Source organism: Nycticebus coucang, chromosome 6 (assembly GCF_027406575.1).
Source record: "Nycticebus coucang isolate mNycCou1 chromosome 6, mNycCou1.pri, whole genome shotgun sequence".
Classification (NCBI taxonomy): Eukaryota; Metazoa; Chordata; class Mammalia; order Primates; family Lorisidae; genus Nycticebus; species Nycticebus coucang.
The window spans coordinates 71,158,015-71,171,469 of NC_069785.1; the positions used below are offsets into that span (position 1 = coordinate 71,158,015).

The 13,455-nt window shown below is 50.8% G+C and overlaps 1 protein-coding gene across 2 annotated transcripts in view; it reads right to left on the bottom strand.

Annotated features, from left to right (window-relative positions):
• Positions 1–13,455, bottom strand: part of ITGA11 (integrin subunit alpha 11) — a 114,850-nt gene that overhangs the window by 48,218 nt on the left and 53,177 nt on the right. Inside the window, exons 3-7 of one of the 2 annotated variants that reach the window (XM_053594146.1) lie at positions 11,044–11,144; positions 6,973–7,064; positions 4,452–4,566; positions 1,780–1,907; positions 355–503 (exon numbers count right to left, since the gene is read on the bottom strand). In XM_053594146.1, coding sequence (XP_053450121.1) covers positions 355–503; positions 1,780–1,907; positions 4,452–4,566; positions 6,973–7,064; positions 11,044–11,144 — 585 coding nt within the window. Of the gene's footprint in view, positions 1–354; positions 504–1,779; positions 1,908–4,451; positions 4,567–6,972; positions 7,065–11,043; positions 11,145–13,455 lie in introns of those variants that run through there. The other variant, XM_053594147.1, reaches the window with a different exon arrangement.

Genomic DNA, 13,455 nt, shown 5'->3' on the forward strand with positions numbered 1-13,455 from the left:
GGAAGCTCCCTCTCATACCCCCATTGCCATGCTTTGAAGAAGCCAAGCCCCATGGCCATGTGTGGGTGCTCAGGTCACTAGCCCCAGCTGACCTCCCAGCCAACAGCCAGCAACAACTTCCAGCTACGTGAACATAGTGGGATATCCAGCCCAGTGGAACCTTCTGATGGCAGCAGCCCCATCCAACAGGCTGCAACCAGATGAGGAACCCGAGAGAGAACCAAGGAGATGATCCCAGTCAACCCCCAGAACGTTGAAGAATTGAAACATTATTTTTTCAAGGTACCAAATGTTGTGTAGTTTGTAACACAGCAATAGATAACTAGGACAGTATCTGTGTTTTTCTTTCATTACCGAGCAAATTCAATGCCAAATGCTGTCCGGGTCTCTGTGCCTCCTCTCTGCTCAATGTGGCTGGCAGCTTCCACCACATCTTTTACAGACCTGTAGTCGTTGAGGTGAAACTCATGCACCACATCTTCCCCGTACTGAACGACTCCAACCTGTGGGACAGAGAGGAGAGGGCAACAGATCATTGTGACTCCCTGAAGCTTAGATCTTTGGTGGTAAAGACCCCCGGGAATTGTCTCTCTACCTGGGATGATTTGGGAGTGAGGAGGGCTGAGGACCTTCCCAAGACAGTAGCTGCAGCTGAAGGGAAGGAGGCTCACAAAGTTCCAGGAATGAATGGAAGGCTTGGTGGGACAGACTGGGGTGCACACGGAGAAAGGAGACTGTGGTTTGAAGAGAGGCCCAACAATTTACGTTTCTTTCTCAGAAAGACAAAAGTTGAGCATAGAATCAAATCTAAGATATTAGGACCAGTGTAGGTGGAAGACCATGAAGCTGAGGTTCCTTACGATTTGGAAGAAAAGAGGCTCTTTTACAAGAGGGACTTTACCTAACAATTGCAATCAGTGTAACCTGGCTTATTGTACCCTCAATGAATCCCCAACAATAAAAAAAATAAATAAAAAAAGTAAAAAAAAAATTAAAAAAAAAAGAGGCTCTTTTATACCTGAGATTGATAAAATGTTGGTGACATTAAAGACCTATAGTAAGAACAGAACAATGAAACATCACTGTAGGATGGGTCCACAGGGTTTGTTTAGAGCAAATGCCCTTCTAATGCTGTACTCTCAGCTAGCAGTGGCTCTCAACCTTCCTAATGCCACAATGTATTTTCATTGTTACAAAGGGGTCATGACCCACAGGATGGGAACTGCTGCCTTATAGAATGGGGAATTTGTTCCTTCAGAATGTTCACTCCTTGTTTAACTGCTCTAATTGTTGTAAATCATTTCCTAGATTGATTGGAAATCTGCCACCTTGTAACTTCTATTCATTTGTCCTTCCTTGGCCAAAATAATAGGGAATAAGTCTACCCCGCACTTATCCAGGCAGCATTTCAAATAGGAGCTGGCAGCTCTCACCTCCGCCCCCGCTGTCTTCTCTCCTGATTCTCCCTGTGTCTTGCCAACAGGGCTCAAGTGTCCACCCAAATGTTCCTGCCTTTCTTCTCTCTCTCTGGCTGGTCACAGTCTTCATAGGTGGCGTCTCCTCCAGAAGACAAAGTTTGACCCATGAAACGAGGCCTCCCCTAAACTGTCCCTTGATGTGCTCACCGGAGGTGAGTGTCCTGGGCTGCAGACCCTGATGCTAGCTGCCCTCTTACACCTCCTTGGTGTATGCAAAGATGGTCCCTCACACCCCAAGGAAGCATCTAGAATGAGTCTGGGGGCCCAGTTCACAGGAGGAAAGAGCCCCAGAGATGCTCACCTGGATCTGGCCTGGGCCGATGTAAAACTTCTTCAGGATATTGATGAGGAAGTGCTGAACTTCCACCCATGGGTAGATGCTGTTGGAGCCATCCAGGACAATGATGATGTCCATGTAGGTTTGACACCCTGGGAAGTGGGGTCATGGTCATAGCTACCCAAGGAGCCAGTGTCTGCAAGTCTCTGATTTGCCAAACAGTTGTCCAAAGGATGACTGAAGAATGACTGTGCTACATGTGGGTCATTCCCTGGGCTGGACATTTATTTGGGCAACAAGAATGACAAGTCCTGGAGTTCCTGGCTCTGTTCCACTATTCTGCTGGCTGTTTAAGCAAACCTTCAAGTAAGCCTGAGCCCCTCTGGTTCTAAGCAGGGACTGACCTGACCGCTGCTGATTGGTCAGTGCTCCTGAGGCAGCCAGGACTATCCAAATCAGTGCGTGCTTATCATTTGTTTCACTGTAATGGGGAGGCTGGCATTTACCCCTTTCAGCCTGAATTAATGGAATTCCCTTTTTAGGAGGCAGATATAATGTCATGGCTAGGAATGTAGAATCCGGACTGGCCCCTGGCTTTGCCACTTGCTAGTCGTGTGGCCCAGGGCCACTCTTATAACTTGTCAGCCTTCATTTTCTCTAGTAGGTATAGTGATAGTTAAGAGTTGCCATGAAGAATGACGGAGAAGATGCTTTAGTGGGATGAGCACAAAGTAAGTGCTCAATTAACCTGAGCCGATCCCATTCTGCACTTTTATTACGCAAACCACCAAGTTAATGCGGCAGTGACATCGTCAGGTTGAGCTTTCATGCCTTTATCTCTGCCTCTGAACAGAAAGGTTTTTATATTCTGTAATATTTATTCCCAATTAAAAGGAAGACTAACAATCAACAAAGTATTCATAAAACATCAGTGCCATAAAAACATAATAAAAAAGCCCACCTGTTTTAAAATCTAAGTCATTTGTTTCTGTTTGTCAATGGTTCAAGTTACCTCGAACTATTGCATACAACTGTGTGTCTGGGCATTTGCTTCCTTTTACTGGAGAATTTTCATACTGTTATAAAATCTACTTTACAACAGTGCTGCAGGAGCCTTTTGTGTGTTAGCCATTCCAGTAATTCTTAAATCTCAAAGGGGTGGTATATTGAAGCTAGGGGTCACCAGACAGAGGAAGGTGAGGTGGCTTTGACCCAGGTGTCTGCTGCAGGCCTTGTGTTTAATAGAGCATTTTTGAATGCATGGGTGACTTAGCCATTCTGCCACTCTGTGTCCCACCCCAGGCTGTGTCTAGCATGTGATGATGACCTGACACTTCTGGTGTGACAGGGCCTGATAGATTTGTCCTTTTCCAGTTGGGTTTAGCTCAACACATGTGGCCTGAGGACTGGCTATGGGCTGCAGCTCTGCATGGTGCAGATGGCTGCAGGGGTGACTAAAGCAGAAACTTCTTGATTTAGAGGAATTTATGACCCAGAGTAGGGACAAGGTTTCTTTTATTATAAGCCAGTTACACTATTAGAATGCATCTATTATTGGTGATTTCTTTCTTATGATTTTGAGTTTTTCCTTTTAAGACATGTTGAAAAGAAACTGGCTTTAGGTCTGTGGTTGCTAAACATGGCCAGACACCCCAACCCCTTGGGGAGCTGACACACACAGTGCACGCACACACATGAATTAGACACACACAGGGGTGCCCTGAAATCTGTATTTGATAAGCTGCAGGGCAATGCTGCTGCCAGCCAGGCAGGGAGGCCTGCGCAACAGATTTAGGGATTCCAGGATGGTCACATCTTGCCATGGCATCTAGGGGTGGTGGCAGCGCTCACGTGCCCTGACTCCAGCCTCCTCCTCTGCCCTAGCACTAACTTTCCTGCTGCCATTTTGGGTGAATAGAATCCACACCTTCCTGTCCCTGAGAGGACCCCTCTCGTGCCTCTGCTGGACGGATGCTTCTGCCCAGTGCCATCTTTCCTCCTCTGATGGGGCCTTGTTGTTTGGAGGGAGGCTGCCTGATTGGAGGCAGGCAAGCCAGAGGTGCTAATCCCCTCACCCTCCATAAAACGGGCAGCAGCTGCTTGGGTGATGGTATTTAGCAAAGAGGAAACAATGAAGCTCAGAGCCAGAAGTCTGGGCTTGCGGGAGGCACAGTCTGAGCATTATTCCCCAGGCTTTCTCGGCAGTGGGGGAGTGAGCGGGAGGTTTTGTGCTCCATGAGGCTCTGGCAAGCTGGACAGAGCTTGCTGGCACCCAGGAGTGCTGGCTATCACCCAGGAGGTCTCTGCTGTCCTCAGCCCTCCACCTTCAGAGCTACTGCAATGTCAGGGCTGTCATCCCGTTGTCGTCTGAGGGAACAGTGCCCCCAGAGCTGTGCCACACATGGCTTGCTTGCTGCACATGGTGACCAGCCTGGCAACTCCTTCCATGCTCAGGGTTTTGCAGGGAGCCTCCTGGATGCTGGGATTGGCCCCACCATGTTAGCTCTTTCGCTCCCTGCCATCACTCTGCGGGGCCCACAGAGGACCAGACAGGTGAGATGACTCCTTCCTGGTTGTGCAGATAGCTGGGACAGGGTAGGGCTACTTCCTAGTCCCAGGAAAGCCATGGTCAGAGGCCCGAGCTTCTCTGGACTGTTCACTGCTCAGCCCAAGGATGCAGATTGGAAGCCACTTACTTTGAAGAGCTGGGGCCACGGTCTTAGAGAACCTGAAGTTGGAGTTGACTCTGGAGCACATTCCTGTGGTGTAGTAGGAGCTCCCACACTCGTGCGACCAGAGGGGGCTGCAGGCCTGTGAGGCACAGTGCAGACCCCGGTCAGTGAGGGGGCCTCCGAGAGGGGCCAGGGCCCATGGCTTGAAGCCCAGCTCCAACCTCCATGACCCAAGGCAGACGTCCCTTATGTGAGTGCTGGTATCCCAGGGGTCGAGGATGTTCTCTGAATCTAACTGAACTCTCTCTTGTTGCAATATGCAATAGTTCCCTTTGTTTCAGATGTGATGGAGCAAAACCAGTCTTGGAGTTCTCTCTTATTGTTCAAGGCCCCATTCTCCATCCCATCATTTAGGGTTCGTCACCTTCCCTGCCCACCCCACTCACCACACAGGATCTGAGGAAGCCTTTTCATTCATGAGAGTGCACCCTTCAAGGGTCACTAGAATAATTCCTCTGTTTGAAGTAGTCACCTGAAGGTCTTTACAGGCAAATTTCCAGGACTGGGTCTCAATAACATGCTGTGGCTCTCAGAGGGAAAAAGTGTCTCTGTTCTTTCTGTGAAAATTACTACCCCAAACACTGACATCAGCCTCTCTTTGGAGGACTAAGTAATGAGCTCCTCTCAGCCAGAATCATTAGAAATGAAAACCCAGCTCCAGGCCTCCATTATTGCCCTGCTGTCAGGAAACCCAGGGCTAAATTTCATGCTATAATTTATTTTGGTTTAGGGGAGTGATTCTTCTATTTGGAATCCCTTTCTTTAATTAGCTTTATTTTTTTACCTGGATCTTAAAGGCTATGTTTTATCTGTGTCATTTGTTGAAGCTGTTATAAATGATTTTTGGAATTAGGGGGAGGACAAAGAATGAATGGTTAGATAGAGAGATGATGGATTCATGGATAGATGAATAGATGATGGATGTTAGGTGGATGAATGATAGACAGAAGGATGATGGATGGGTGACTGATAGATGGAAGGATGATGGATGGATAGTTGGACAAATGATAGATGGATGATGGATGGATGATGATGGATGAATGACAGATGGAAGGATGATGGATGATGATGGATAAATTATAGATGGAAGGATGATGGATGGATACAGGAAGAGATGTATGGGAGGAGGGATGATGGATGGATAGTTGGACAAACGATAGATGGATGATGGATGGATGATGGATGGATGAATGACAGATGGAAGGATGATGGACGGATAATGGATGGATGATGGATGGATGATGATGGATGAATGATAGATAGAAGGATGATGGATGGATGATGATGGATGAATGACAGATAGAAGGATGATGGATGGATGATGGATGGATACAGGAAGTGATGTATGGGAGGAGGGATGATGGATGGCAGGATGAGTGAGTGGATTGATGTATAGATGAATGAATGGATGGATAGAAGAATGGAGGGATGGATCCCTGGTAGGGATATGGACTGATAAGTGAATCTATGACTAGGTGATGAATAAAAAATCAGGGACTTAACCTATCCACCGAGGGTCCCAGTGATTGTATCCCACTATTCCTCTTGGGCCTTTATGTCACCTTGTGAAGTAGGTGAAATCAAGTTAGTCGGAATGTAACAAGGAGCCTGAGAAGGAAAGGGGGGTAGAGACAAAGCCCCCAGTGGCCATATGTGTGGATGGGGCCGGGGGCCCTGCAGGGCAGGGTCTCTGTTTACTATGGAATCCCAATGCCGGGCATTGGCTTAGTACATTCTAGGTGCTCAGAAAGTGTTGTTTAAATGAATGAAACTTTCTACCACTTCAGCTCATATACTCTCTCTTCTCTTTCTTTCTTTCTTTCTTTTTTTTTTTTTTTGCAGTTTTTGGCCAGGGCTGGGTTTGAACCCACCACCTCCAGTATATGGCGCTAGTGCCCTACTCCTTTGAGTCACAGGCGCCACCCCTCTCTTCTCTTTCTTTCTTGCTAAGACCTGCCTCTTCTTTAAAAACAAAACAGAAACCCCCTGTTTTGTTTTCTTTTAGCTTTCTTCATCTAATCCTGGATAGCCCAGATGGCCTGTGGCTCTATATCCCTTCCCTCAGTTGCAGCAATTTGCTCATTTATGTTTTCTTATTTATGATTTCCCTTCAAAGTGTTCTTAGGGTGTGAGGTGAAGCCTGTTTCGACCTGGAGCAGAGATTCAGTCTCTGCCCTAAAAAACTAGCTTCCCAAGGGAAGGGACCAGTCCCCTGTAAGACTGTCTTTATTCCTATTCCTTTCCCTGTTCTCCCCTCCCCTGGGGTATCCACTCAATCCTTTTTCCTGCCTGGACTGTCCCCCACAACACACTCCAGGCCCAGCTGCAAAGCATGGTGTAAGCAGGAGCTGGAGGAGGACGGGTTCTGCTGCCAGGTTGGTGGAGTAGGGGCAAGCAGGTGTGGGGTGCACAGGAGCGTGTGCCATGGGATGGCTACCTTGCCCCCCACTTTTCCGGACCTCAGGCAGCAGCAGGTGGCGCTTACCAGGAAGCTGTTGTCCTTGGGGTTGGTGGCAAGGCTCAGCCCAAGACGCATGTTGTCCTTCCGCTCTGACACATTGGACAGGGTGACCCTTCCTAGGTGGGGGGAGAAGCTCAGTCTGCAACCACATCCTGCCCACCCTCTGCCCATAGCCTGCTGCTGCCACTGGTCACCCTGTGGGCAGGGTCGGTGTCAAGCAGAGTCTGCCCCAATTCGCCCTGCCCCCAGGGCCCCTGGCTCTCCTGCACTTTGGGACGGCCCATCAGGGTTTACTAAAGCCTTCCCCTGACCTGGCTCACTACTTCCTCACAATTCCCTGTGAGAAGAGGAAACTCCATCTGAGAGAGGCCAAGTAAGTTGCCTGAGGTCACATAGTAAACACACAGCAGGGCCTTCCATCTCCTGGTCCAGTGTTTTCCTCCAGCCATCTGACTGGGTCCTGACATCCCCCTGTGCCTGCACCCTGCCCCTAAACACACCGTGGCACCCCACCTAGGCTGGCTTCCTCTGTGCAGTGTCCCCTCTGCACTCCCCTTCAAGCTGATGCCCATGAAAACTGACCAGTCCCAGGTCCTACTCTTCCAATGCCCACTTGTCTGCACATCTGATAACTGACATGTGACAACTGAGAGGACTTTCTTTCCCAGGCAGCCATAGCCAACTTCACAAGAGCCTTCTAGAGGTGCATGGCCTTGCCTGGGAACCTCTCTCTGTAGTTGGCTGCCAAGAGAGGTGTGCAGGACGGGGTTATCAGCCGTCCGGGTGTCGGCAGAGGGCTGGCTCTGATAAAAATCTACACCAGTTTAGGTGTTACTGGATCATCCCATAAGCCTCTGAAGGAAAGGAAATGAGCTCAAAGTGCCCAGAAGTGTGCTGGGGTGCATATTAGAGGGATTGGGGGCTGCTGGGAGAAGAGGGTTGGCACCTCATTAAGACAGAGTGTGTCAGCCCCAGCCAGCCGTGAGGACCCTGCTTACCAGGAGGAGCAATTCCTAACAGGCTTGGGAGGCCTGACCAAGAAGGCTTTGCATTCTTCTTTCTGGGTGCCTAGAAGTGTGAGGCTCTGCCTGGCCTCTGGGGCCCAGGTCTGTAAGGCCTGCTGTGGGGGAAAGCACTAAAGGCTTGGTGCCCATCAGAGCCCACTTTGTCGGACAGGTGACTGTTCTGTGGACTGGAGGATGAGGGCAGCTGTGTTTTTTGTCTTTTCCTGTTGTTGGTTGTCCTTAGTTTTCAGTAAGGCTCCTTTTGAAATCTGTCCCTCTTGGCTGTGCTAAGTGACTGTTTTCTGTTTCGTCCATCTGAACATGCCAGAGAGAAAATAACAGAAGCCCTGGGGTTTCTAAGGTGCCTTATCATCTGCAGAGTGCTGTGTGCACCTGCCCTCGCAGACCCCTCATGGTCCTAGCTGGCCCTGGTGACACTGTTGCCATTTATAAATGAGAGAATAGAGACGTAGAGAGGGTTAGTGGCTTTCACAAGGTCAATCGCTGATAAATGAGAGCTGAGACTTTAATCAGACTATCTGATGTTTTGTCCTGAGTCCTGTGTTTTTCTCTATCTGATGGCATCACGGGCCAGTGGGAACCAGGGGAAGCTCTGAACTCGACTGGGCAATCTCTGCCTCTTGCCAGACAGGAGAATCCTGCCCTCTATTTGCCCCCTTCCTTCCTACCTCTCTACCAAGACTGAAGTCCTGGCTGGAGGCAAAGGGGCCTGGTAGAAAAGACCCCTGCACTGGAGTCAGACGGGCTCAGGCTCACGTCCCTCCAAGAACTGGAGACACTGCCACCTTCTCAGCCATTCTCAGCCCCCACACAGGGCCTGGCTTCCAGAACCACATCACCTCCCCTAGCCCAGGCCCCTCATTTAAAACCCCAACTCCATGCCTGTGTAGGGAACACAGACCCGGGTAGCCTCTTTCCCAGCTCACTGGGATGTAGGCAATGGACACCCTCTCCGCTGCCCTGGAGAGGAAGGAGAGAGCGTTCCTGGCACCGTGTGGCTCAGCGCCTGGAAAGGCTGTAGGAAAACCCAGGACTCAGGTTTCCCAGCCTGTGTTTTCCACTGCGGGGATGAACTGACAGATGTTCTTTCTGCCATGTGTTTCCTTAGTGGGAGGGAGAGCACCACCCCTCAAACAGAGGGTAATTTTCCTCTGTCCCAACTCTCTTCACTACCCACTGCCTCCTGGGCTCAGGCCCCAGCTTGGAAGTGTTTTCCAGGCTCTGAAGGCTTTACATCTCCTCCTCCCTCTAGAGGGAAATGGAGTGCATTAGGAAGCCTGAGCAACAGAGAAAACTGAATGACTGGCTCACGTGTCCACATCCCTACCTGGACCATGAGCTTTTGTCAGTCGCCTGGACCTGAGCACTGTGCCCACCTCTCTCCCTACCCCTGGCTCCCTCTGCCCACCCACATGGACTTTCTTACATTCACCAGCAGAGCAAACTCCATTTCTACCTCAGGGCCTTTGCACGTGCTCTTCCTCTGTCTGGAATGTTCTGTCCCCACTTGACTCCTTCTCACCATCAGGTGTTTACTTAAATGTCACTTGCTCAGAGAGGACTTTCCTGACCACCTTCCTAATGTAGACCCCCTCCCCCCGCCAGCCACCCTGGCCTCTTATCACAGTGCCCCGGTGCATTGCACAGCGTTTATCCCTACCTGGGATGATCCTGCTTCCTAATTTGTCTACTTGATTATTGTCCCCTCTTGGCTTGGCCCCTGGGCCTCTTGTTTCCTGCTGTATCCCCCAATAACTGGTATAGTGCTTGGGGGACAGATCAGACCAGGAATGGATTCTAGGGTTGTTGAGTCCATCCTCTCTGCTTTACACATGAGCAGACTGAGACTCAGAGAGAGGGTGTGGGCTCCCTGTGGACACACAGCAAAGACACTGCAGCTGGGCCTGTCCTGGAAGCCTGTGCTCCCAGGGGGTAATAATTGGGAGCCACAAGCCACCCACCAGGCTCCTGCCTCCCTCAGACTGTTTCCTCACTGGAGTCTGTGCCCCAGCTGCACTGGGTTTGAACTCCCCAGCCCTGGCGTTGATGCAGATGTGGACAGCAGGAGCCTCCACATGTGACAGAGAGCTGGCTGTCCTGGTGGTCCTGGGGATCGGAGTTTTTGGGCTTTCTCCTGAATTCCGGCCTTTCATCCCTGGCTTATCTCCTGAACTTCTGCCATCTCTCCTCAGCAGGCCCCTGCTGCCCTGCCCAACCCCCACCTCCCCAGGGAACCCTGCCCCTGCTCTAGGACAGAGGGTCCCTCATGGGACAGAGGAGGCCCAAGGTCCTGGCCCTGGGGAAGGCCTGGAATGGAAGCTTTTCAGCACAAATGAAGAGCAGAGCAATGGCCCAGCAGCTGTCTGACCTTTAGGACAGGGGAAGTGCTTTAGAGGACTGGCGTGCATGCACACCCACCCACTCAGACACACATGTGTGCACACATACACACTGGGAGATTTTACAAGGGCATGGAGGCTGGGCGCTGCTCCTGTTGTCTCCAGAACACGCCTGGAAGCTGTGCAGTGAGGAGCAGCCTTCATTTCAGAGGGCAGTGCTGCGCAGTGGTTAAAGGGAGCTGCAGGCTGCCTGGATTGGAGCCTTGGCTCTACTCCTTGTAAGCTGGTGACTCTGGGCAGGTCCCCTCACCTCCATGTGCTGTCATTTTCCATGTGTTTGATGGTTAAATCTCATATAGGTAGTGCAGGGATTAAAGAGTGGAAGTGTTCCAGGCACACAGTGAATGCTACCTGTGATACGTGAATGTTAGCTGTTGTTATTATTTCAAAATCAGAAAGAAGACAGGACATACTTCTCTCCTGCTGGGAGTGAAAACCCTGAGTTGAGGGGCAGTGGGTGACTGGGGCATTGGAGGTCTAGGTTTAAATCCTGGAGGCCCCAACAAGCTATGTGACTACTGGAAAGTTGATTCCTCCCTCTGGCCTCAGCTCCTCATCTATAAAGTGTGGGAGCGATGTCAGCCGGGTCACCTCACCATGGGGTGGCTGGGAGAGCCAGACACGGATGTGCATAAGGGCCTGCCTTGTTCTGGACCAGCAGCCCACGTTACCCAGGTTGAGTTTGGTGCAGTTTCCATCCATCACCGGACACTTGTACACGTCTCCTGTCTTCTGGTGGCCATTGATTTCCAGCGGGGCACCCACGACCAGCCTGGAAGGAAGAAAGACAAGCAAAGACGCTGGGGGAGGTGCTCCCAGCTGACGGAGGGTGGAACCTGGGGTCAGTGTTGAGGGAAGAGCGTGGGCAGGGAGGGAGGGAGGGAGCTCCAGAGGAAGTCGTGGAGGAGCAGCTGCATGCAGACCCTTGCGCTTGGACCTCTGTCCCCCTGGGGGAGGGATGCTGTGCTTTTAGCAGAAAGTCACTGTGGCCCATTCCAAGCCTTTGCCAGGGTCTGGAGAAACGGAGATGAAGATCACATGGGCCCTGCAGCAATTGGGATGGAGGCAAGACATTGGTAGAGGAGGAAGTGATGCTTGAGCTGGGTCTTAACGGATGAACGTGACTTTGGCAAATGGTGAGACAGGGTCAATGGAAGTCATTCTGGCAGAGAATGATGTTTTTAGAACCACAGGGTGTTGGGAATCTGTTGTTTCCTGCAGGGGTCTCTTTCCTCATCTTATATGGAAGGAAGATTTTCAGCTGGTGGGCTGAAAGTAGTCCCAGGTGGGCTACTAAATCTTTGTTCAGGGTGGACAGGGCAGTTGGTGGGCTGAAGAGTGACAGGGAAGCCACACAGCTGGGGCTCCTGCCTTGAGCTTGTGCCTTTGTGACCTAATTTGGAAAAAGAGTCTTTGCAGATGTCATTAAGTTAAGGATCTCCAGTTGAGAGCATCCTGGGTTATCTGGGCAGGGCCTAAATCCGATGGCAAGTGTCTCTATGAGTGACACACAGAGGGGAAACAGGGAAAGAGAAGGCCATGTGAAGGCAGAAGGAGAGGAGTGACGCTGCCACAAGCAATGGGACACCTGGAGCCACTTGTAGCTGGGAGAATCAAGGAAGGTTCTAGGGCCTTCAGAGTGCAGACCTGCTGCCATTTTGATTTGGGACTTCTGTCCTCTAGAGCTGAGAGAGAATATACGTACGTTTCTGTTACTTTAAGCCATCCAGTTGGTGATAATTCGTGACAAAAGCCCTAGGGCACTCACACACCTTGCTGACACACATACGTATTTCAGGGGCACATGAGGAGCCACTTATTCCTGGACTGCCAACCATGATGGCAGTGCCCTGGAGGAAAGCCTGTGATCCTTGAGGCCAGGGAGAATCCTGCCTCAGACTGGAGGCCCCGGGTGCTCTCCTTAGGGTTCCCATGCCCGCCCCCCTTCATCTCTGGCCCAGAGTGGGTAGCACCATCTGGGGGACCAGAGTGGCCCAGGATGCTGTCTGGAGTGAAGCCCTCCAGGGCCACCTGCCTGCTGGGTCTGCGCAGGTTGCTCTGGCACTCCTGGGGCTCTCTCAGCCCGCCGGGACTAGCTCAGCTCTCTGCTCAGGCTATAAGCTACTAGTGTAGCTCAAGAATGGTCCCTTCCCAGGAAGAGTTGTATTGTGTTAGGAGGGCCACTCCAGTCCACAGCCCCAGAAGCCTCCAGATCCCAAGGAATTGAGAATAGATGATGGTGGAATTCAGGGCACAGGGGCAGTGAGACTTTCTAGAGCCCTTTACGCCCTGCTCTTCCAGCAGCTTCCCACTGCTTGGCCACATAGCACAAAGGAGAAGCTGCCACTCGTGTTCTGACTTAAGATGGCTGTGAGGTTCAGGCTATGTGGGAATTAAGTGGCTTCTTGTGGTTAGATGCTCCCCTACCTCGGCCCCTGCCCACCTCAGTGCTGTCAGGAAGGAAAGCCAGGTCTGAAGTGGGAGTGAACAGACCTCTGTTTGAAATTAAGTGTCAATGAAATAAGAGCTGAGGTTTCTCCCCTGGGGAGCCAGATAATGACAGATTCTAAATATATTCCCCTATTAAGCATGCCTAATTTTGACTGGCAGGAATTAATTGGATCTATAAAATCTGTTTGTCTAGACAAGGTGATTTTTGGCTACTTAACTTCAAAAGTGATAGGGTGGTCAAGGTCACTCCATTCTTTCTAACAAAACAAGAAAGAGAGAGAGAGGTCAGTAAGGGAAGCTCAGGCTCTGAGCTTGCTTCTCCAGCTGCTCCAGTTTTCAAGGTCAACCTGAAGTGTGACCAAGCCTTCCCAAGGGCTGCATTCCCTCCTGGGCACCACTGCTAGGTGGTGGGTGCTTTCTGGGAAGGGTACTTTTAAGGAGTACCTCACAGGGTGTCTCTGGAAGGAGTCAGGCCAACACATTCTAGATTTGAAAAACCACGTCCACTTTCTAGAACAGCTAGTGCCATGTGTCTCCTAGAAAACATCCATCAGCCCCCAGGGGCAACTCCTCACGACTCTTCTTATTCTATAGGTGGACTCATGGGGTCCCATTGCCCTACTTGGAGGGGC